The sequence below is a fragment of the Paramisgurnus dabryanus genome, chromosome 21, assembly GCF_030506205.2.
Source record: "Paramisgurnus dabryanus chromosome 21, PD_genome_1.1, whole genome shotgun sequence".
Lineage (NCBI taxonomy): Eukaryota > Metazoa > Chordata > Actinopteri > Cypriniformes > Cobitidae > Paramisgurnus > Paramisgurnus dabryanus.
In genome coordinates, this window is record NC_133357.1 from 28284930 (window position 1) to 28310562 (window position 25633).

At 35.9% G+C, this 25633-nt stretch overlaps 2 protein-coding genes across 2 annotated transcripts in view; one reads left to right on the top strand and one right to left on the bottom strand.

Annotated features, from left to right (window-relative positions):
• LOC135775918 (alpha-2,8-sialyltransferase 8E-like) overlaps positions 1–22540 on the top strand; it is a 57018-nt gene extending 34478 nt beyond the window's left edge. Inside the window, exon 7 of the mRNA XM_065286495.2 lies at positions 20911–22540. Within this exon, the coding sequence (XP_065142567.1) occupies positions 20911–21376 (466 nt within the window). The 3' untranslated portion in view covers positions 21377–22540. The remainder of the gene's footprint in view (positions 1–20910) is intronic.
• The window catches only part of LOC135775928 (alpha-2,8-sialyltransferase 8F-like), a 1056838-nt gene that overhangs the window by 128402 nt on the left and 902803 nt on the right, over positions 1–25633 (bottom strand). The gene's annotated exons all lie outside the window — the stretch shown is intronic.

Genomic DNA, 25633 nt, shown 5'->3' on the forward strand with positions numbered 1-25633 from the left:
CTTACAAAAGAAACTTAAATGTCATTATTGTCATAAACCCAACCTATTCAGGTCACACTGCCATTCAGCATTAATAATACAATACAACCACCATTTTTTCTAATTCACCAAAAGCAAGTATTTGTTTCTGCTGACAATATAAGAAGCCATATGAAAAGATCATTTACAAATCCAGCCTATTTAGCATAATCTGTTCTTTCAGCCACCCTAAAACTCATTCACCTATCATATGAATAAACTATTAATGCGTCTCAACTTGATCATTTCAGTGTTTCAGTAAAATTGTTATGTTAAATTAAGTGGTTTAATACAAAGAAAAGAAGAAAGATTTCTAGTTTCAACATTGATTATTCTTTAGACATTTTTCTTTAATATCAACTGTATATCATAAATAATCTATTTGGTGTTTAACCTTTAAAATGAATACAGCAAATGAAGCCAGTTTGACGTCCCCTACCAGAATCTAAAAAGTTATTAAGATTTAAGTAATTCAAAGGACTCAAGTACGTTTTCTCTCACAGACATATTACTGTATTAATCTTCAGAAGACTCGTACATACTGACACTATACACGATTTTGGATGCCGCTGTAGTTGATCTACGTCAATGATTTTTTCTTCTAATCTTAAATGAATACCTGTGACATACATTTGACAGTTGTTTCCTGCTCTACACATACTGCCCACATACAGTAGCAATTTTGTTCCGCCCCAGCGCTGGCCCACACAACCAGTTTTTCTGACTGGTAAACTGATAATAAAAAAAAAAAAAATTTTACAGTTCCATTGGTGTGTGAAATGTAGTTTGCCCAAATTACCAGCTATACACAAATACAGAAGTTTTCATTGAAATTAAATATTAGCATTAATTGAAATTTAAATGAATTACCATGGGTAAATACAAATTTAAAGGGGACAGAGAATGAATATCCATTTTTACCTTGTCTTTGTTGAATAATGGTAGTCTACCCACATTCACAAACATACAAAAAGTGCTAAACATGCTAAACATCTCAGTCTCATAGAAATTCCTCTTTTAGAAATGTCAGCCAGAAAACAGCCCAATCTGAAAAACTGATGCTTATGACATCACAGGCATCTCACTTCCCCTCCACTTTAAAATAATTGGCTACATTTTTTGAGTGGCAGCAAAGTCGGCCAATCAGTAATGAGATTGCAAGTTAAGCCAGTAGGGGGAGCCAAATAGGTGCAAAACCACTTGTTTAAAATTCCCCACCCTAATAGAGCTATCTGAGAGAGGTTTTTAGGAAGCTTCTAAGGCATTACAGACCCAAACAAAAAATTTTTTGTCTACATGTCACATCACAGAACAAGGATAAATACCCCGTTCATTCATTCTATGTCACCTTTAAACCAAACTGAACTTAAAAGTTAGTTAAGTTATTTAGAAACTTCATGTGTATGTGAAACCAACTCTACAGCTAGCTTCACGCAAAGATACAAGTTCCATTTAAAGTATTAGCATGAATCTAACTTAAGTAATTTCAAATCAATCGAAAAATTTTAACAATACAGTTAATAAAAATGAAATAAAAAAACAATCCAACACTAATAATAATCTATGTGTATGAGAAAGTGTTCCTATTCAGTATTGTCCTCAACAAGAAGTACTGCTTTCCAGCGTCTCGTTTCTTCTCAGCTCCTCTTTCCATAGATGTAAACATTACAGCAGCCCACTGTTATATAAAAGAAAACAGATGCAAATCAATATTTGTTATGAAGCAAAATAATATAATATATAATATATAATAAAGTAATTAAAAGCATAAAGATATACTTCAAAACAGACAGTTAGACAATTAGAAGATGAACCTTTTAGGGTGCACAGCTTCTTGTTTTCTTCAAGTTGCTTTGGATGAAAATGGCTGCGCTAAATGTCTAAATAAAATGAAACATAGCTTAGACCTTAAAGACGTACTTTTCATTTAGATACTTATAAAGCAAATGAGATATGTTCTGAGCAGCATGTACTTAAAATATATTATATTAGTAATATCCCCATTATTATTACCAAGTAAATTAAGTCAAATCAATATAAATGAAAGAGGAGTGAGTAAACATCAATTTGTCTAAGGTCTTCACAATTGCTGTCATACTTTATCCACCTATGAGAAATTCAGCTTTGCAGATATAATTGTAAAGATTTGTCAAGTATTGATTGTGGATATTGTCAAAATTAATTGACACACTAACACATGAAGTAAAAGCAAGCAAACATATTAACAGTAAATTAAATAATCGTACAGTCCAGTGGCGGATGCAAAACGTGACATATGGGTGGGCATGGATTAAGTCCGGGTGGGCCTGAATCTAAGGGTGTCACTTTTGAATAAGAAACTATAACAAGTCTATAAAATTCGTCAAAACTTCAGGAATCACAAGCGTATTGGTGAGAACACTAATTTAAACAGCATACCCACACACCCGAACTGCACGTCACATTTTTGACATTATTGATATACTTTAAATTGTAATGCAACATGACATTAATTAAGCCTTTTTGGTAAAAAAAAATTATTGGGGTGTCATAGCCTACAAAAAGGAACCTGCTGCGCACAGTGACAAGAAATATAAATGAACACAAAAAACCTAATACTTTTTAAAATAGCCTATTAAAACTGTTATATAAATTAAGCTACTAAATGCTTAAAATTAAGCGTCTAACATCGGGGTAGCGATTTTGCGAGCCCTGCATAGGTTTGTTTTGTAGAAAGACTTTCTTTAAAGTGAATTTCGTTTTGTATAAATTGTATTTTAATATTAATCAATGTTTAATCAAACAATTGACTTGATTTAATAAATAAGAAGCAAACCAAGAACGTCTGTGGTGTGGATTGAAGTGAACCCACTATATTTCCGCAGCCTACGTCTTTCTGCTTTTAATGCATTTCTTAAATTAATGTCTCAATTACACAGTAGGCTTATAGGTTGTTATGATAGGCTATTTGTTGCTTAAAAGCAATAGGCTATATAGTATAAAGTGTAGCAATAAACGTGGCGTGACTTATAGACTAGTGCTGAGTTAGAGAGCTGGTAGGCTATATCAAACAACATCACTGTGATCAGATCTTTTCTTTCTATTTTTTACCCCGCTGTCATATTTGTTGTGTTTATGTTATTGAGAGGAAAGCGCGCAGCACATATTGATAACGTGTTGTTATTCAAAATACGTTTTCCACTTGCTTGCAAAAAAAGTTCTCAAAGTGATCATGGCTGAAAGCTGCTCGGGAATATTTTTCTCATTAGAACCATAATGTAACGCAACATTCAACTTCTTTATAATAGTTTTTAAATAGTTATCAGGCTTACTTATAATTTTACTGTTTTTAACATAACATGCAATAAATAAAATACACCATATGAAGTAGTATCCATGTCTAACTATACAGAGTAGTATTTTTTTACATTTCTGATTGGGCGGGCCATCTGTCAATCAGTCACTTACCTCAATCTCACCTCTTGTCCTGGCTGTCAGCATCCTCTTGTCCCACCTCTTTACCTTAAGCAAACACAACAAATGATTTTACAGTATTCCATATATTAAAAATATTTGTATTTTTACCATTTTCCTTTGTATTCAACAATGCAATTCGGGTAACTAAAGTAATGTAAGGCTATGGTCAGTTCTTACTCACCTAGTCAATGAAACCACTGTCCAGCTCTCTGTATTTATCAGCTTTCACTGAAATCACAATGTGACTATTTAGCCATATAGAGGAATCTTTTGATATATAAACAAAAAGATGTAAACATGAGCCTCAACATTCAATTTACCTTAATGTGTCTATTGGAATATACACCCCATCATCCTTCTTTTGTCCCTCTCCAGAGTCTTCATTCCTTTATGAGCATAGACCTAACACACTTTCACCAAAAGAGAAAATTAAGCGTTACAGAAATATATTTTCAAGTATTATTCTTTTTTAAATAAATGCTTTAACATCAGGAAGACCAGATTACCAAGTTCGATTACTTCATTATAATATGATCACACACTAATTCTTAACCTTATGCCTAATCAGTAATTCTTGGGAATTTGGATAAAACAAGTTTAATTTTTGAAAAAAGTTAGTTAAATATAATGAGGTATATCATTATAGACATTTAGATTAATAAACATATTTTTGTATTAATAGAGACTATTAATTTAATAACTGAACAGCACTGAAGAAACTTATTGTAAGCATATTCATTTAAAACAAATAAAACTACGTCTGACGGTGGTGACAATAATCTGATGGTGGTGACATTGGCCTCATTATTCCAAAATGTATACCACTTAAGTCAATGGCTTCTTGCTTAAACTTTATGTAAATATTTGGTCCAAAGAATAACCATCCTGAGCACTGTGATGAACAAATATCAAATCATAACTTCCTAAAATACATAAAACCTGACAGAAAAGACAGAAAACCTGACGGTGGTGACATCTGACGGTGCTGACAAAAACCTAATATAGATAAAAAATAGAGGAGTTGTTCACATTAGCCATCTTGTTTCCCCTCTGTTGCTAGCTACTTCAGACCTCTTCTTAAAAATGATACATTTATTTCATAATCTAATCCAGGGATTCCCAAAGTGTGGTGTGCGCACCCCCAGGGGTACGCGAGCTGCCACCAGGGGGTGCGCGAGAGGAAAAATGTAATGGCAGTCTGTTTCTTTAAGTGGGATTTTTCCATACAATAAATAAATAAATAAAATGAACAGTAAACATTTCCTTTGTAATCGCTTTTATTTTAAATAAAAAAATATAATTAATTAGTTTTTGATAGAAACGTAGAAGACAGCTGCTGTCTTTTTCTACGCACTGCTCTTCTGTTATGCACTGCAGCCGCTATATGTGTGCCAACTCGTTTCATTCATTCCATATATATTATAAATATGCTTAACTGGCTGAAATCAGGGAAACTGCATGGGACGTCTTATGATAAAGTTGTTAGTCACGAAGGAGGAGAGGGACCAAGAGAGAGAGACTTTTTTATGGCAAAAATAGAAACAATGAAATATGACGAGACATGGGCACGTCTAATGCCCAGGATACGGATGTGTTTTCATGCATGGTAAAGAGTCCGCCAATGAATTATATAATAATATACATAAATACTTACAAAGACACTGTAGAGAATTTATTAAAAGCTTTCATTTAATTTTGTTTGAAACTTGAGCTGTTATAATGAATCTGCAAACTATTATACACCTTTTGTGCGAACAGTAAAGGCTTTCGTGAATAATGGGTCTGCACATTACGCACGCATCTTAAATGAGAGCGCACTGGTAAACATGAGGAAACTCTCATATAACATCTATTAGCTGACGGCAGTAAGTGTACATTTTTTACCATAGTAAAAAAAATGGCATCTAAATATCACAGTGGTTAAACGCATACACGGGGGAGCGTATCATCAACGCTGAGCGTAGCTGTGTCTGGTCGTAGTTTCAGATGGTGCAACACGCGTAAATATTTTTCACAATGTCAGACGTACACTGTAAAAACTATTACTATGATCTACTCAATATTTTTGGTGAAGCATTTTTACACTTAAAAAATTTGAGTACATTTGAAAGCTGTGAAATCGAGTAGATTTCAATAATTACATTAATTTCTTATCACAAATTAAATTGAGTAGATGGAATCAAAAATATTAAAGCAAATCAATAAAAAATCCTAGTGAAGTCTACTAAAAAATTGAGTTGATCTCATTAAAAATGTTACTTAGATGTAGATGAACATTTTGTGAATATTATTTCACTAAAATAAATAAATTTTATTTACTTGATGTTATAAATTTATTTCATACTCAACCATCAATTATTAATGATAAAAAGCAATTTGTACACGTTATTTTATTGAAAATGGCAAACGTTGTAAGTGTTACAAAAACAATCAGCTGAATAAACTCTGAGAGGTCTCTCAAATTCACAGCATGCAGAATCACCTCTTGAACCCAGACAGGTGGACCACCAGCACTTGTACCTGCAACAAAGATAACTTTATTTAAACGGCTGTCCGCTGTGACTCTGGACGCTGCCACAGAGCGCCACTTAGTTTAACAATAATAACACATTTGTCTCAAATCTTTAACGAATAACATAGGCTGCGAATGCATATTTTACATCTGGAGGTAAACTTTGTCTGACTAAACTTCGCGCTATTTAATGCGAACGTCCGGTGCGGTGTCAGAAACTGTGAGTTGTCCTACACGAGACGAGGTGCTTCTCGACCGGTGTGCCACACCCTTAACACAAAAAATGAAAATAAAGCATAGACATATGGAGTCCAGAGATAATTAATATAAATGTATATAAGGGTGTGAGCTCTGTAAAGCTCTGTTGTGTTCCGCTTCCATGTGAAAGGTCTAATAAGTCCGGGTGGAGCGAAACTGAGGACCGGATTTCGGATCGCCTGACTATCACCCATACAGATTTACACGTCTTTGTCTACACAACCACATTATGCAGTAATAAAATGATCTGAAATGATTATTTTACACACATTTCAAGTAGCACAGCTGTATTAACACTTTGGAGAACTGAATAAATACGTTAAATAAAAATATTAACGATTAATCTAGCAGTATGTGCACAGAAAGCTGTTATTGTACCCAGTTTACAGTATGGCTCCGAAAGTATTCAGATAAATACACCTTAAGTTGTTTACGCAAGGACACATCAAATATTTCATTAAAAACAAGTGTAAATATTAATAAACTCAACACTTACCAGGATTTTTGAGGAGTTTTGGGGTTCTTTGTCTTCCTGCAAGAGGCGCTGTTTCTTCTGCTGCTGATTAAAAAACCGTTGGCTTTGTGATTTTTAAATTTACATCTGATTTAATTAATTTTTTGCCTACATTTACTCAAATAATACAATGTAATAAATGTTTCACCAAAAATATTGAGTAAATCATAGTTAAAGTTATGCATAAAACTTACTAATTTTTTTGTTGATGTTAAATACCCATGTTAATTTGAAATGAGCAATTATTGCAGTTTTAAAAAATAAAATATATAAGTGTGACATTCTGAAATATATTGATTCAAATTTACAACAAATATTAAGGATATCTATTAGAAATAATCTGTTACTTAAATACTTATTTTATTTGATGTATACAACTAATGCTTTGTGTACACCTAAAGACTTTGAAAAGATTTAGAAAAGACTTTATAAGATTATCAGCTCACATCTAAAGACTTGGGTTCACAGTTTTTAGTCTCAGACTAAAGATTTTACAAACACTGAATCTTGTAGTGACACTATTTACATGACTACAACAAGATTATTTTAGCTTTTTATCATCATGCTCAGCAGTAATTTAACAAAAATGTATGCACGTGTCCATTGTGCTTTCACACCAGCTGCGTTTTCAGCGCATACTGTGCAGTTTAGTTTTTCTCAGTCACTTTGGTACAATTCTCAGATCAGAATTGAAATTCTCAAAAGTACTTGTTCATTTCTCACATCATTGTGTCACTTGTGCACATCAAAAAAGCAGTTTCTTATTTCTTTGAACAAAGTGCAAATGCTTTGGTACATCCATGCAAATGATTATGTACAATTCTCTGCTTTTTCCTACATTATCGATTGCTTATGTCATGTTGATCAAAATGTATTATAATGGGTCTCTGTTGAATAGTCTTACCCCCCACAACATTTAGGCATCAGTTCATAGTATAAGTCTTTACATGCAAAATTATTGAACAAGTTATCATTATACAGTTCTCATAATTGTGCCGGTCAAACATATTTTTTTTATAAATTTCTATTAGAAGTTTTTTCTAAATCTGTCCTGACTTGGTAAATTGCTCCCAGGTGAATCTTGACTTTCTCTAACAGACAGAAACGTCCCCAGCAAGCAAAAACTGAGATGTCGAAATGACGGCTAATTATAGACCCGATATAGTCCAGCTATGAGTAACCCACTTCTACCCTAAATAACCTTGAATTTGGTTACATGCCATTTTTGCCCAAATAACTTGAAGATGTATGATATTCCAACAGGTGTTCAAGGTGTTTGCTTTCAATTCTTTTGCATGATCTAAAAGTATTTGTTTTGTCTATTTTTTGGCTATGGTTAGATGTCTATTAGACTTTCACTGGCAGCCCAAATTTAGCCTTGTAGCCAAACATGCTTGCTGGGTCAGGAGGTATAGGAAGGACTTCAGTGTAAGACAGCACTGCATGTACAGTTTTCCCTAAAGATATTGTTCAATGTTCACATTTCTACTTTTTTTCTTTGGGCTATGCAGTGCTTTTCCTTTCTGTATGGCAATGACATGGTTTGTCAATGAATTACAGTACAAACAGTAAAAGCGTAAATGTAAATTTTGTTTAGTCTCTTGCAATCAAACTCCCACATAACTTACACTAAGGTGTAAATTACAATTTACAATACTTGTCGTCAAAACTTTAGCGATAGTTTACATCAGGAAATCACTTCAGAGTAAACTGTTATATTGACAACGTGACTAAACAATTTGACTGTCTTATCCATACACAATGACACATTGACTTGTCATTCTGATGGCAATGACATGTTCATTGACACAGATATTTGAGAGATGAATTTTGAGTAAGAGACTGGCTTTTGCAGGTTATCCATGGTGTTTTGCTACTTGTCCGAATTGTTTTGAGAAATGCACTTACTGTTTTGCAAATTGTGAGTATGATTGGAGAAATGTACCAAAGCGACTGAGAAAAACTGTAATAACAGTATAAAAATCTCAAGTTCACATTACTTTATTTTATATGCATTAATGAGCAAAACCTCTTCAAGACGGTTTTTGACGGTCAGTGTAATTTATATAGCTGTGATTTGTTTAACCCACATTGTTTTCGTGCTGTTCTGGTTCGTGTAATGACAGATACAGACACAATACACAATTATAGACATAAAAAGCCCTTGGCACATTATTACAGTTTTTCTCAGTCGCTTTGGTACATTTCTCGAATCATACTCACAATTTGCAAAACAGTAAGTGCATTTCTCAAAACAATTTGTACAAATAGCAAAACATCATGGATAACCTGCAAAAGCCACTCTTTTACTCAAAACACTTAGTTCATCTCTCAAAATTAAATATCTGTGTCAATGAACATGTCAGTGCCATCAGAATAACAAGTCATTGTGTCATTGTGTACGGATAAGACAGTCAAATTGTTTAGTCATGTTGTCAATATAACAGTTTACTCTGGAGGAATGTTCTGATGTAAACTATCGCTAAAGTTTTGACGACAAGTATTGTAAATTGTAAGTTACACCTTAGTATAAGTTATGTGTGAGTTTGATTGCAAGAGACTTGACAAAATTTACATTTACGCTTTTACTGTTTGTACTGTAATTCATTGAAAGACCATGTCATTGCCATAAAGAAAGATAAAGACAGCACTGCAAGCACTGCATAGCATAAAGAGGAAAAAAAAGTAGAAATGTGAACATGATAGATGTCTAAAAGATGTCTAACCATAGCCCAAGAATAGATGATGCATATACTTTTAGAACATGTAAAAGAAATGAAAGCAAACAACTTGAACACACTTTGCTTACATGTTGGAATATCATACATCTTCAAGTTATTTTGGCAAAAATGGCATGTAACCAAATTCAAGGTTGTTTAGGGTAGAAGTGGATTACTCATAGCCGGACTATATTGGGTCTATAGTTAGCAGTCATTTCAATGTCTCGGTTTTTGCTTGTTGGGGATGTTTCTGTCTGTTAGAGAAAGTCAAGATTCACCTGGGAGCAATTTACCAATTCAAAACAGATTTAGAAAAAATGTCGGTAACGCTTTAGATTACAGCCCGGAAAGTACTGGGTAAGTACAGCGAATTTACAGCGTATGTTTCTGTAATTATAGTTTACTTATGAAGTACGTACGTGTAATTATAAGGGAACAATTTATAATATTTGGGGAATAAAGGGGTAACAACCAGGAAAAATACAAATAATATATGCAGTAAAGTACTGCGTAAGTACAGCGAATTTATAGCATACATTTCTGTAATTATAGTGTACTTATAAAGTACATACATGTCATTTTAAGGGAACAATTTATAATATTTTCGGAACAAAGAGGTAACAAGTCCCACTTTAATTTACAGCCTGCAGATGTTGTATTTACTCTTTAACTACGTGAAACAAGGGGTTACAAGTGCCACTTTAATTTACAGCCCGCAGATGTTGTATTTACTCTGTAACTACGTGAAACAAGGGGGTAACAAGTGCCACTTTAATTTACAGCCCGCAGATTCTGTACTTACTCTGTAACTGCGTGAAACAAGGGGGTAAATTTTTTGACTTAGATTGTAACAACACAAAACAGTAACTACAGAAAATACACTCTTAGAAATGATGTTAATTTTTACACATCTTTGTGTGTTAAGTTTTTAACATATTATGTGTAATTTTAACACATTATATATCATTTTGTGTTGATTTTGTGTTAAAATATAACACAAGTTGTGTTAAAAGTAACACAAAATGTGTTGTTTCCATAATAACACAGAGATGGGTTGATTTTGGGACAACGCATTTAGTGTGTCGTCCCAGAATCAACACTAATGTGTTGTTTTTAACACATTTGTTCTAAGAGTGTAGTTCTAGTTTTGCTTGCTTTTTTCACCAAAGTTGCCTTGCCTATTCTTAATTTAGCTTTATGACCCAATAAATTCCTGTACTCTTTTTCTTTATTAAGGTCAGTAACCTTTATTGAAAATTCTAAATAAATTGTATTGTACTAATAAATTGCATAAACACATTAACTGAATTTTAAGTTTTGTTTAGTAATCTAAAATACTTACCACACATATTATTTGTATTTTTCCTGGTTGTTACCCCTTTGTTCCCCAAATATTATAAAATTTTCCCTTATAATTACACGTACGTACTTCATAAGTATACTATAATTACAGAAACTTACGCTGTAAATTCGCTGTACTTACGCAGTACTTTACTGCATATATTATTTGTATTTTTCCTGGTTGTTACCCCTTTATTCCCCAAATATTATAAATTGTTCCCTTATAATTACACGTACGTACTTCATAAGTAAACTATAATTACAGAAACATATGCTGTAAATTCGCTGTACTTACGTATTACTTTCCGGGCTGTAATCTAAAGCGTTACCAAAATGTCTAATGGAAATGTATAGAAATATGTTTGACCATATCCTGTATTTTGACAACATGTTCAATAATTTTGCATGTAAAGACTTATACTATGAACTAATGCCTAAATGTTGTGTGGAGTGAGACTATTCAACAGAGACCCATTATAATACATTTTGATCAACATGACATAAGCAACTGATAATGTAGGAAAAAGCAGAGAATTGTACATAAACATTTGCATGGATGTACCAAAGCATTTGCAACTTGTTCAAAGAAATGAGAAACTGCTTTTTTGATGTGCACAAGTGACACAATGATGTGAGAATTGAACAAGCAGTTTTGAGAATTTCAATTCTGATCTGAGAATTGTACCAAAGCGACTGAGAAAAACTGTAAATCTGTTTCTCTTACGTTTTAAGATAAAATAAAAAAGTGATTGACAGCATGAAGCAGTCGATCGTGTTTCCCGTCAACAGTTGAAGCATAAGATTTAGATTTAAAGATGTACGTTATCTGTTTCTCTGAACAGTATTAAGCTATATGAGGACTCATTTGCTGGGCAGAGAGTGAATGACAGCGCAGTCTTCTGATGTTTTTAAATATTTCATTGCTTTCTTTTACATTGCTCAAAGTCATGACTGTTTGAAACACACATTTATGACATTTATGGCGTCACATGTATGACCGCACGCGTGCGGTGTACGTGCTTGTGCTTTAACTTGTTAACGTGGGCACCGAAAAAAACACGCGCCGCTTACGCGTTGCTCACGCTTGCGGTGTGAAGAATTTAAGCACATACCAGAAAACATTAGCACGTTATGCCATTCAATAGAGTGAGTTAGCATGTTAACACATACAGGCAATATCGCTCCACTTTTTTTCTTTTTCCACTCTGTCGTGGTATGAATGGCAGTTTACATCAAAAAAACACGGCTGCTCTGCCCACCGCTCGACAAGGCGCTCCTCTTTATCCACGGTCCATTTTCGCCTACTTCGCGCTCGTTGTGTTTCCACGTCCGTCGACATGTTTCTTTGTTGTGACTGATGGCTTCCTGTTTCCGGAGAACGAGTTTATTGGTTGTTGATTGTTTTACGTCATGAGACTACGCTGGGACTTGCGATAATATCAAACATGTTTGATATGAAAGACTAAAGAAAGACTGGCATAAATCGGGTCGCTGACTGCAGATTATCACCTCACAGTTAACGATCGAGACTACGGGAGCGCGCCGAGACTCCAGTTAGATTCCTAAAGACTGCCGGTCTTTAGTCTGGGACTGTGAAAATCCTTTGGTGTACGCTAGGCATAAATAATATCTGTACATTTTACACAAAAATATCTGTTTATTTTTTAGTCATTTATTTTGGTTTGGCCAACTCAAAAAATCATCTTAGTGACATATGGAGATTTTATTAAGTTATTTAATCATTTATTTTAGTAATATTTACAAAGCCACTGACTTATTTTTTACAGTGTAGTTGCAACCGGCCCCTGGTTATTTGCACAAGATTAAACATGAGTCTTTAAAAACAAATCTTTTTAGCTTTTTTTTGAAGTGTGGATTGGGGTTGTGCCAACCCGGTTGGGGCATAGAAGGGGGTGCGCAGGAAAAAAAGTTTGGGAACCCCTGATCTAATCTAATATTTTTTTACAAAGATGACGGTGTTGACATGTTATGGTTGTCACAATAGCAGTGTCCAAAAATATGAACAAGTTTAAGAGAAAATATCTAACATACAGGAGCTTGAGTGATCTTGAAGCATGCAGTAGAGCTGAAGGTTTGAAAATGGGGTCCTCAGGAATGCAGTTGACCCTGTAGTTGTCTGATTTTATTGCTTTTTATAAATATCTGACGGTGGTGATGAATATGTGAGACACATTTTGAGCAATCACAAAATAATAGTAAAAATTGTCCAAAACACACTGTTTGTAGTTTTTAATACATATTACAATGTACCCTTTCATGTGGTAAATATATTATTCAATTCAATTATTACTTTTGGCTTTTTTAATCAAGTTGAAATGATTATCTCTAAACCGAGGACAGCTGATTTTGTAGGCAATGGGCCAGCATATAATCATTAAAATAATAAAAAAAAATAAACCTATAAAAGAACCTTACATATGTGCAAAGGACCCCCTGATTATAACATTAATTCTTTTTCTTCATGAAAATGTTATTAATTTTTAACAGAATTAGCACTTTTCTTAGTGGGACATGTTTTTGCCAAAGTTTCAAGAATCAGTGTAATATATAGAAAACAGCTAATGTTAATTTAATGGTCGTCACACGGACAATATAACACATTACATTACACATGAATCACGCAGACGTTTGCATCCCTTAATAAGTTTGTTAGACATTTAAACTAAACATTTTTATGATTAAAAAAGTTTGAATATTTAAGTTCAGGTACTTACTAGTTATCTTTCATCCTGCTTTAAAATCTGTGTCCGTTATGATTGATTGACGCGGCGTAACTGCTGCTCTTGTACGGTAACCCGCCTATTGGTTTATTTGATTGGCTGCCGCTCGGCTTGCATTAACAGGAAAGCTTGTTGTATGTTATGTGATTGGCCCGTGGCACTCGCTTTTTTATTTGATTGGCCATCTCAATCTTTTTTGACAAGGTGTTGACGTAATGCTGCGTTGCAGGAACTGACAAACGGATGATGTTAAAATACTGCAAGAGAGTACTTTGATGTTATCCTCATGTAGGTTCTTGTTGCACTGCATTAAAAGGTTAACTTATGACACAATGATTTTGAACTTTTTAACACTTCAGCAGGCAAAAAGCACAGTGAAACATATCATTTATTTCTACATTATCTAACATTTGATTGTACACAATGATAGTTTTACTTAGTCATAAACTCCTGCTATGAAAATCGCGCAAAAGCAAGTTTAAATAGAAACATTCCATGGTGCTTCTCAAAGCAACGTTATCAAAACTTTTGAATTCCGAAAGAAAAACTTCTGGAAGTTCAGGGTCACTTGAACAAAATTATCTTGACCCATGATCTGAAGGCATGTTTATGTGACTGAAATGTAGACAAACATTATTGTCTAAATATATTAGCTTCTTTTTATACTAAACTAACATTTTATTTAATAAAGGTTAAATTAATATTAAGATAGCCTGAAAATCCTTCAATTCTTACAATTATTTATTATTAATCACAGTATTTCAAATGTGGCTTACAATCACTAGACTGATCTGGGCCACAATCACTACACTGATCTGGGCCACATACCTCCCACCCACAACTGGCCCAAATGTTATCTGCCATTATGGATCCAGTGCCATCATTGCCACACCTGGCCCATACTTGGCTGTGATGCTGCATGCTGTTGCCGGCAGCAAGCCAGCAGTGCCATCATGAGGCCACATTGAGGCCGAGTCCGTCTGCTATGTGGGTGTACCCATCCATGTTGTGTCTGTAACTAAAGTCATAATGTTTGGCCTGCTACTCCTGTAAACCAATGAAATATTGTATTTGATCACTGTTGCAATTTTGGAGTTGCACTCTCATAAAAACAAAATGCTTTCAAAAACACACATTTTTTTTCAAAATAATTTATATAATAAAATATTGTGTGTGATAGTATGCTTATTCATATGAGTATTACAGAATTATCATAACAACATTGATGTCCTTTTGAATTTATTCTGAGTTGACTCTTTGCATGTGATGCATATAAGATCATGGGCCTCATTTATAAAGTGTTTGATTGTAAAGTGTGCATACGGAAAGTCCATATTTATAAAAACTGTCTTTGATGTGGAAAAGTGCTTAGCCTCGCTCGGCCATGTGCTAAGAGACTGAAACAGAGCACCCAACTTCTTGTCTTCCACTGAGAGAGACAATAAGAGATCATCAAAATCTCTCTTTGAGATTTTACAGCTCCTCATTCTGAGTTCGACAACAAAGACTGAACCAGATCAACCACATATTCTGAGTCACACTTTTCAGCCCGGGAGTTTCAGGCCCAAGACCGGCACACTTTTCCATGGTGGAATTCCAAATGAGCACTTCTGCCAAATTGGATAAATGAAGCAACAGTTCAGCACTTACTTTTGTGTATTTTTTATTAATACCATGGTTCAACAAATAATGTAAAGGTTAAATATTAATCAAATAATAATATACTTATTCACTACAAAAAATTATTAGTAATTAAAATAAAATAATAATAAAAAAGTTATTTTACTGCATACACAGATCAAGCTTGAGTCTTGTTATCAATATTAAACTGCATAATATAGTCTATAAATCGGCATGTATTGGGTGATACACAAAAGGCTAATATTTTGATTAATTTGATATTTTGCTTGTGAATAGGTAGACAACAGTATTAGCCAAATAATTAAGTTGCTAATGCTAATCAATGGTGACCAATTGTCATGCACGTGAAACGGGTTAGATCAAATTGCTGGTGTTATTAAAGGAACGACCATTTTAGCTAGGGCAGAGTGTATATTGGAGTTGTGCATGGTCATTCTGGCAAGATCAGGGAGTCTATGGGAGTTGTGAGATTGAGAGTCTATGGGGTTTGTGCACGGTTATTTTGGCATGGGCAGAGAGTCTATGGAGCCTGGGAGTGACCAAATTAGCTGACTTACAGGATTCAGGGAGCTTAGGAGTAACAGTCTTGGCCTTTACAGGAAACTCAGGGTGCTCAGAAACAGGCCTTAAGGTCATAACAGCAAATTCAGAAAACTAGGGTTCAGTTAATTTGGTTGAAACAGATAGCTCAGAGGACTCAAATTCCAACTCTTCAGCCATAACAAAAGGTGCAGAGGACTCACGTGACCTTGGTGACTTTGATGATTCACTTGACCCTGACGATTTACTTTACTCTGGTGATTCACTTGTGACAGAAAGTGCATAGGGCTCAGGTTCAAACCTTCCAGCCGTGACGGGGAGTTCAAAAGACTCTGGTTCATGAATTAGAGGGATCTCCTGGGAAACAGAAGAGCAAAAAGCATCCCCAGCACAACAAAAAGTCAGTGCAAACTAGGGCTGTAACGATTAATCGTGCAAATGTGCGTTTTCTCAATGAATGAATTTGAATGAATTGCAGTGAAATGCCGCCACATCCAAAAGCCAGAGGGCACTCTCGTTCAGAAACTCCCTTTGTGGCATGGAAGAAGTAGCATTACAAACGCTATTCCAGGAAATGTCTGCAGGAATATTTATATCGCTGTTCTTCAAACTGTTTCAGGTATTTTCATGATAATAAATAATATTTTGAAGGCTTTTGTTTAACGAGTGTTGCTTTTTTAAATGCTTGTTATAAACGACTCCGCCCGTACTGACACCAGTGAAATATCTGCCAGATTAGAAACCAGACGTTTAGTCCTGGAGTTCAGCTGAAAGATTGTGGAGGCGGCCATCTTGTGAACAGGCTCGGGTGCAGCGGCGGCGGCCATCTTGTGAACAGATTCTGGTGCAACGGCCATCCTATGAACTGGTTCAGACATGATGGTAGCCATTTTGTGAGTAGGCATGGCGGCCATCTTAACAATTGGTGCAGGTATGGTACTGGTACCAAGGAACGGGTGTAGTTATTTGAATGGCCCTTTTAACAGCTGGTGCAAGTATGGTAGTAGTCATCTTAAAAACAGGTGCAGGTATAGCGATAGTCATTTTAGGGATAGATACAGACATGGTGGTGGCCATTTTAGGAACAGAGGCAGGCATGGCTTTAACTGGCTTAGGCAAAATGGATATGGCAAGGACAGGACTGGATAGAGGTACTGTAGTTTTGTGGCTCCCCAGCCCACAGAGCCTGATGCCCCCCCCCAAAAAAATTTTGTTAGGAGTGGTGTCCACCTCCACTTCGCCCACAGTGAAGGAGGACCCACAAAACAACAAAACAGCATCAATAAATTGGGCTAGAGACCAGTTTGGATCCTGATCTGGGAAATTCAGAAGTCAGATGTGTGACAGAATCCTCTGCAGGCCAGCAGAGGGAGCCATCCTGGCTCTCATTACATTAGCTATATCTCTCTTTACCTGTCGCCACTTGTGTCCTCTTAAAAAATAAATCGGTAAGCTTGGCACATTTGGCAGCATCATCCTCCAATGTCTTTCTTTTCTTCAACCTGGCTTTTACAGCCTCTCCTGGCCTCTTCCTTTCACTCATCCTCCATGCAGTACCACAACATCCAACTGGAAAATTCAACTGCAGTAGCCCCCGTTCAACCTGAATAGAGCAGCACTAAGATATTTTTACACCATATATTGTAACATTGAAACACTTTATACCCAAATGTCAAAAAAGTTTCTCAAATCAATGACCAGCAATAATAAAGCCCCATTCTTACAGATCATTAACTAAAAAAAGTTGGTTTAAGGTTTAGTTACTCTTTAAGGCTTAATATAATTTAAATGGATGAGTTACAAAAATTTCACCCCCTCACAGTTGTCATGAAGGGCAACATAACAGTTTTTTTTTTTTAACACTCTGGGGTCGACGGCGCTGCAAATTCTTTATTTTTCAATCTCTCCGCAAAGAGATTTAGATAACTCTGCTGATTTTTGATATACAGATATGATTTATACATCATTTAAAACGTTAAAGTGTCTATTTTTTTCTGTCCACTCCCAATAAAAACAGAATGTTGTGCTTTTCGCAAAATTAAGAAAATAAACATAATGCGCATTTTGTTCTCTCTCCCTCAGTGAAGTCCTTTCAGAAACTCGTCAGAAAAATAAACTGTAACTTAAAGGAACAGTATGTAGGATTGTGGCCAAAACTGGTATTGCAATAACAAAACTTGTGGCTAAAACTGGTACTGCAATCACACAACTGGTGGCCAATACACAACATGACAACATAAACATCAGTTGAGGGCTGCAACTCCACTTTTTAAATGACAATATTTTGGCCAGACCATTGTTGTCAGTGATATAAATATTTGAAATAAAGATGATTTCTTAATGTCTAGTGACATATCAGGGCCATTTTATGATTAATTGATATACATTTCTTACATACTGCTCCTTTAACGAATACTTGTCGTAGAAACAAAAGATAAATGTCTACATAATGCTTGGAATGTCTCCTTTTAAATTATGTAAGTGAGATTGAAAACAGATATTGTCATTCGGTGTAAACTGTATGAGAAGGAGGAGAAGTACCGTATTTCTCCAGTTACCTCTTTATCTGTAATGAGATGAGATCCCCACACCCCGGCGCCATTGAAGTGAACGAGCAGAAACATCCATATGCATAACTCGTGCCTCCTGCAGTCAATGGATATGCAATCCACAATCCAGTCTCTCCACTCCTTGTTGTTCCATCCGATTGCACCAAACATGACATCTAAATCCTTATTTACTTGCGTATGTGTGTCAGTATCTCCAGACGCGAGTGTTTTCTTTGTCTTCCGTCAAACAGTTGACGCGACGGGAACACACATACACAAAAACGCGAGTCAGGAAACTCGACGCGCTTTTTGGTATTCTTATAAAATACGCGATTGCAAACAGTACAATCCTTATTTAGTTGCGTCTAAGCGCATATCTCCGCACAGCAAGTTTATTAAACACAGGATCACTCGCATGTGCACACATTCACTGCTTTCATGATCAACACGTGAGGTAATGGCGGCGGCTGTAAACAAACATTGATAAGTTTACCACGCGTGTCCCTTGTTGTGTTTCTAATGATTACAAAAACACAAATCCAAAACACAAAGAGTCCAGACAACGATAGGCAGTTGTTCTTTTGAGCTTTTTACTGCACAAAAGTAAACCTCTCACTGGCCAACCAAACACAAACCCTGTGTTTACTTTACGATGGCTAAACAGTACCTTTACCATGATTAGGCTACTATGGTTTTTAAAAGATAACTTATACTTGTGAAATTAATAGAAAATATTTCAATAGAAATATATAGAAATATATATATAATGTGTGTGTGTGTGTGTGTGTGTGTATTTACATTATATTGAAAAGTAAACCTTATCATGGTTTTACTACAGAGAAAGTTACAGTCCTGTTGAACATCCCCACAAGGCTCATTATATGGCTCATTATTCAATTCTTTTGTCTCTCAGCTGTCAATCACTGATTATTCAGGAGCTTTCCCGCCTCCACGCATACAGCCTTTCCCAAGCAAAAGTGTCTTAGAAATTGTAAATCAATATCTTGCTTTATGGGATTGAGTAGGCCATTTGATTTTTACATAATTTTGAAGAAAAAACTCTAGACTACTAGATCCAGTTTGGAAAGTCTTGGGAAAACATGTTTAGAATGAGTTTTGTGGAGTTATATCAGTGATTTTGCTTTTTCAAAAACCACGCATAAACATTTTTCTCTCAAAAATACAAACATGTACATACATGTTGATTATATGATATTGTAGCCCAGTTTGTGATGAACACAGTGTTATGAGACTTTTGCCATTAATATGTTTTTAAGCAACTGAAAAAAGCACAAATGTCAGTGCATGTCAAAACTTCCCCAGGGCCCTAAAAACCCCTTAGACCCCAGAGGGTTAAATATAAGCCATTCTTGCTGCTTGAAAAGGATTTAAACATAGGCAGGTGCTTTTTTATATGTTAATGACATTAACTATGCATCATTTAAAGGTAGAAATCTGTAACTGTTCAGCTGCGCACAATTTCAAGCTCATTTGCGGTTTATAGATTTCACGTCTGAAAGTGAGCCTTATGTATGTTTTCCTTGCATACATTCGTTTTATGAATCATACGTGCACGCTATTGAACAAATTATTGTAAGATCAAATCTAGGCTGTTTTCTATGCAGCATTTTATAAATGAGGCTCCGAGCTTCCACTTTAGGCCGCGCTCACATTATCCAAACCAAACCATGCCCCAGCACGATTGTCACCCCTCCCCACACCCCCAGATGCACGCACTCACACTGTACTTTTATCGATCCGAGCCCGGGCGCGCTTTCGTCATTAATATGCGATTGTTTTGAAAAAAGCAGGAAGTAAAGCGCTCTCTTTACACTGGAACCCACCGTAATGATAAGTCTGTGTTTTTTATTTGGAGTCGTTTGGTGCGCGATAACAGACAGCCCTATCACATGTCATCAAAATGCTTAGTTGATCTGTCACCTCTGCACCTCGGAGATTCACGTTACCCCGCTGTGCACATCAAAAGGTTTTTACGGAGGCAGATGAAAGTGAGTGGTCGAGCAACTGACGTCTTCACCTTTTGAATCACGCTCAGGCGCGATTGTGCTCACACCACAGCCCACCTCTGCAACCCGGCCGGGGCGCGATTAACCAATCCGCGCCCGGGCACGTACAGGGCGATCACACAAGTCAAACGAACCAGGCTTTGGGGCTCAAACGTGCCCGAGCGCGGTTTGGATTGGATAGTGTGAGTACACCCTTAGATTGTGGTTAAAAATAAAGTCACCACAATTTTGCCAAATAGGACTTGTCCTTGAATCTTTTGTTGGTTCTAGAACAACATTCCGGTCAAAGAAACATGTCCTAACCTAAAGTTTACATGTCAAATCATAGGAAAATAATAGGCTGATAATAATGGTATACAAGCTCCTAATCCATTCATAAACCTAAATCTAACATTGACGCTACACCTAACTCTAAAGTCTCATTTGTCAATAGAAACATTGTTTCAGACCCAGCAATGATGTTGTGAAATCATGTTTACTATAGAAAAGCAATAATGATTTCAATAGCCTTTGAAAGCCACAGTTTCAGTGTGTATAAGACAAAAACCATTGAAAGTGCATTGATATGTGTGTGGTTTTGTGTATGTCTGCAGTGCCAAATTTGATGAAAAGCGTCATGGTCCATTACTCAAGCGTTTGAAAGTCTATGGTAATGCAAGTCTCCTCATGCCTGCCTTTGCAAGCCCACAGAACACTCGACTGTCAATCAGTACCCTCAAGAAACTTTGGCCTCTACGTCCTGAGCTTCAGGTGGTCTTCTTTAGCTCCAGCTACCTCAAGGACTTGGACAGCTTCTGGAGGGAGCGTGGCCTGAAAGCGAAGCGCCTCTCAACGGGTTTTATGTTAATAAATGTGGCACTAGAGCTGTGTGATCATGTGCATGTTTATGGATTCTGGCCATTTGACACCAATCTGCAGGAGCAGAACCTTTCACATCACTATTTTGACAATGTTAAACCTGGAAAAAGAAACTTACACTCAATGCCAGATGAATTTCTGAACTTGCTGAAGCTGCACAGTCAGGGGGTGTTAACACTGCACCTACAGCCCTGCTGGTAAACTCTGTGATGAGTGTTTGAAAGTCTGAATTGAACTATGCTGCATTTACATGCTATAGGAAATTTGATCATTCCTAATTCTGATGTTGTGATTATGAGCTTGTGGTTCGGGTGCTTTGTTGTTGGAATAAATAGAGGATGCCAGGTTCATACTTGCGTGTTTTAGGAAAATGTTATTTAAACCCAATATCTACTACTATATTGACAAGGCAAGGCAATAAAGCTGTTGGGGATAAAAACTAATAAAGCATACCTGCCACCGGAGAAATCTTTCCCCCCATTCGGCATTGTTAAAGTTTTAGAGCTTAGCCCATCTTAAGAATTTGGGTATCAAAAAATATTTCCGAACACAACATCAGAGGGCGTACATGTGCGATTGTTACCTAAGAAACTTGTGTTTACGATCATTCCGATAGTATGTGAAGGCAGCATTCCAGGCACAATTGTTGGTAACACCTAAGGTTGTATTTGTTAACAATTAGTTAATTGGCTATCATAAACTAACAATAAACAATACTTCTACAGCATGTATTAATCATAGTTCATGTTAATTTCGGCATTTACTAAAACATTTATAAAATCAAGCATTTTGTAACATTAGTTAATGCACCATAAACTAATATGAATAACTGTATTAACATTAACAAACATTAAGTAAGGAATAATTGACAAGGGGCTGTTCAATTATTTAAAAAAATAATCCACACCCAAGGTGGTAATAAATGCAGCACAACACAAAGCGCCGTTACTCTGGGGGTGTGCATTATTTTTAAATAATTTAACGGACTGAGTCAATTATTCTGCTTATACCCCTATTACCACAAACATTGCTAAGACATTGCTCTGGTGGTAATTTTAAGACATTTGTCAGGTTAGGTGTGTGTTTAATGAAACATTTCTCAACCAGTCAGAAAAAGGAATCAACAGCCCTGATAACAAGAATTAATACAGGTACATGCTGAAAAACTGTATTGTTCATGTTCATTGTTTGTTCATGTTAGTTAATGCATTTACTAATGTTTACTAATACAACACTTATTGCAAAGTGTTTGCTCTCAAAATGTCAAATGCATGTAAATGACAAAATAACAGAATCATTTTCCAGTTAAAAGTGTAAGAATTTATGTTCGTTATTAATGTGAATAAAATGAGAGAGAGATTTTGATATTTAAGCCTCGTGTTCTGTTTGGGCTCCTTCAATATAAGAAACATATTGCTCAAATCTGGTCTATTAATTATCCCTAACAGAAATTAACCATGCATTTTTTGTATTAACCATGTTTTGGCATATTGATTAACATTGACAATACCATGGTTTTAAAACAAAACATTTTGTGGTACCTATGGTTTAACTAGTAATCATATATTTTTTAACTGTAGTAATTTTCATAACTTAATGTTCACTACACTATCTTTCTCTCTCTCTCTCTCTCTCTTTCTCTCTCTCTCTCTCTCTCTCTCTCTCTGCACGGAGACATTAACAGGAATTATTAAACACATTTTACCTCAGAAACATCTTGTCTGGTCACACTTATTAAACACCAAACACACTCTGATATAACCAGATAGAAGCCAATATTATTTTACAAGACTTGAATATAAAAAGTTAACTAATAAAAACAGTAAAATATCACAGATGTGCTTTGAACTTCTAATAACTTTAGATACATGATAAATGTGAAAAACATACTTTTTCAAAGTAATAGTGACTTTACACCCCTTAAAGGAATAGTCTACTCATTTTCAATATTAAAATATGTTATAAACTTAACTAAGAAGAGTTAATACATCCCTCTATCATCTGTGTGTGTGCACGTAAGCGCTGGGGCGCGCTGCGACACTTCGATAGCATTTAGCTTAGCCCCATTCATTCAATGGTACCTCTCAGAGATAAAGTTAAAAGTGACCAAACACATCAACGTTTTTCCTATTTAAGACGAGTAGTTATACGAGCAAGTTTGGTGGTACAAAATAAAACGTAGCGCTTTTCTAAGCGGATTTAATAGAGGAACTATATTGTATGGCGGAACAGCACTTTTGTGAGTACTTCAACTCGGCGCAGTAACACCCTCCCTCTCCCATTATGAGAGGGAGAAGGGGAGTGGATTTTTCAGGCGAGTTGAAGTACTCCCAAAAGTGCTGTTCCGCCATACAATATAGTTCATCTATTAAATCCGCTTAGAAAAGCACTACGTTTTATTTTGTACCACCAAACTTGCTCGTATAACTACTCGTCTTAAATAGGAAAAACGTTGATGTGTTTGGTCACTTCTAACTTTATCTCTGAGTGGTACCATTGAATGAATGGGGCTAAGCTAAATGCTATCGAAGTGTCGCAGCGCGCTCCAACGCTTACGTGCACGCACACAGATGATAGAGGGATGTATCAACTCTTCTTAGTTAAGGTAATAACATATTTTAATATTGAAAATGAGTGGTGATGAGTAATTGTGTGTCATGTCAAACTATGTGCCTGTTACAGACACTTCGTAAGAGTTTATGATTAAAGAGACACTTGCGTTTGGGTCAAGTGTCTTGTGAGACGTGACTATCTCTTGTATCATGAACTCTTTCAACACGTATGCACCAGTCACATATTTTGACATGGCATGCGATGCACATATGTTCCCATGATGTAAAGAACACATTTATTGACATTACGAGCAACACACATGGAGTAATGCCTCTGTTTTAGTTTGTATGGAATATTGTCACAATCTAAAACTTAGATGGATTCTCAGTTTTCAGTGTGTTTAGAGAATACCTTAATAATTTTATTTTAAGTTAGAAGGAGAATGCCTTAACACCCAGCTGAATGAAGTATTACCTTTGCAACTCCAGAATTACATCTTATTCTCTATATGAATGTAATTAATTTTAAATAACAAAGACAATTACAATATAACAACAGTATAATACATAAATTATGATCAGAATCAGAATAATAATAATAATTCATAAATTGAAGTCAGATAATAATTAACACAGAGCTCAAAGAAAAAATTAATAATCTAATAAATTGGATAATTCTTATAAAAGTGCTAAAGAAGGACAGAACATGCGATCCCTTAACCCACGTCACTGGAATCTGTTGTTGTGCTGGTGGGTGGTCCTTATAAACAAATTGAGTTTATATGTTATTTTAGGTTTTTTTAAATATTGTTTTATTGAGGTGTTTTTATAGTTTATAGATGTTTATAGAGTTTAAAATATGAATTATTACAGTTATTAAAAGAATACAAAAGTACAGCAAATAAATTCAATCATTTTTGGTTTATAAATGTCTCTTTATATAACTTTATTCATCAAAAACATTATTTGATATAACATTTTTATTGTGCCTCTAAATTTTTTTACTTAGGAGCACATGTTAAAAAAGTAAGCGTCAGTGTTACTAAAACAAACTAATGCACATAGGCGTGCAGCATTTGCATCTGACTTCCACATCTCCGTTCCCTTCTTACAGTAACGAGGGTTACATACGCAACCAAGACGTTCCCTTTCAGTCAGTGATTTTGACGTCAAATCGAAGACAGACAAAGCGCCACTTGTGCTGCCCCTTCTAGTGCCCTGCATAACCCTCCCAATCCCTTGCTAATAGCAGGAGATGGGTCAGAGATTTTTGCAAATAAGGCCAGTCACCTGGCCAAGCTGTTCCTGCACAAGCTGGTGCTCTCTGTGCTTCCACCCATTTCTCACCCAGCCCAAAGCTCTACAATCATCTATTAGCGAGGTGCCACATGCCAGGGCCCAGGATGATGCAATACTTTTGGTAGAGTAAGCTCACAACCCGAGCGGGCACAGCAAGGTAAGCCAGGGCATACACTATCCAGTGGGCCGTCCTTTGGTTGGAGACAGTCATACCCTTAATCCGGCCTCTGTAACATACAGAGAGCTGCTCTGAGGTCCTGAAGCTTGAGTTTGATCCATGTACAGTCACAAAGCGTGGACAGGTCAGATAAAAACTAATGCTGGGTCTGCCTCCTCCAGATCCCTGAAGGTAGTGGTAAGAACACTACCTGCTTGATCACCTAAAACGTTCATGTTCCATCCAGGAAGCAGACATGAAGTTTCCAGAGGTCCAGGTGCCATTAAGTGTATAGAGGAATCTGCTGGGGGCTGTTGTCCTCCCTGACTTTGCACAGTGTGTGTGCGAGTAGGCTCACTGGGCGAATTGCTTTTTTCCGTAGGCCCTTTGGCCAGCTGTGGGCCAGTGCATCCATGCCGAGCCCTCTCACGGTCAGGAAGTAAAACAGAT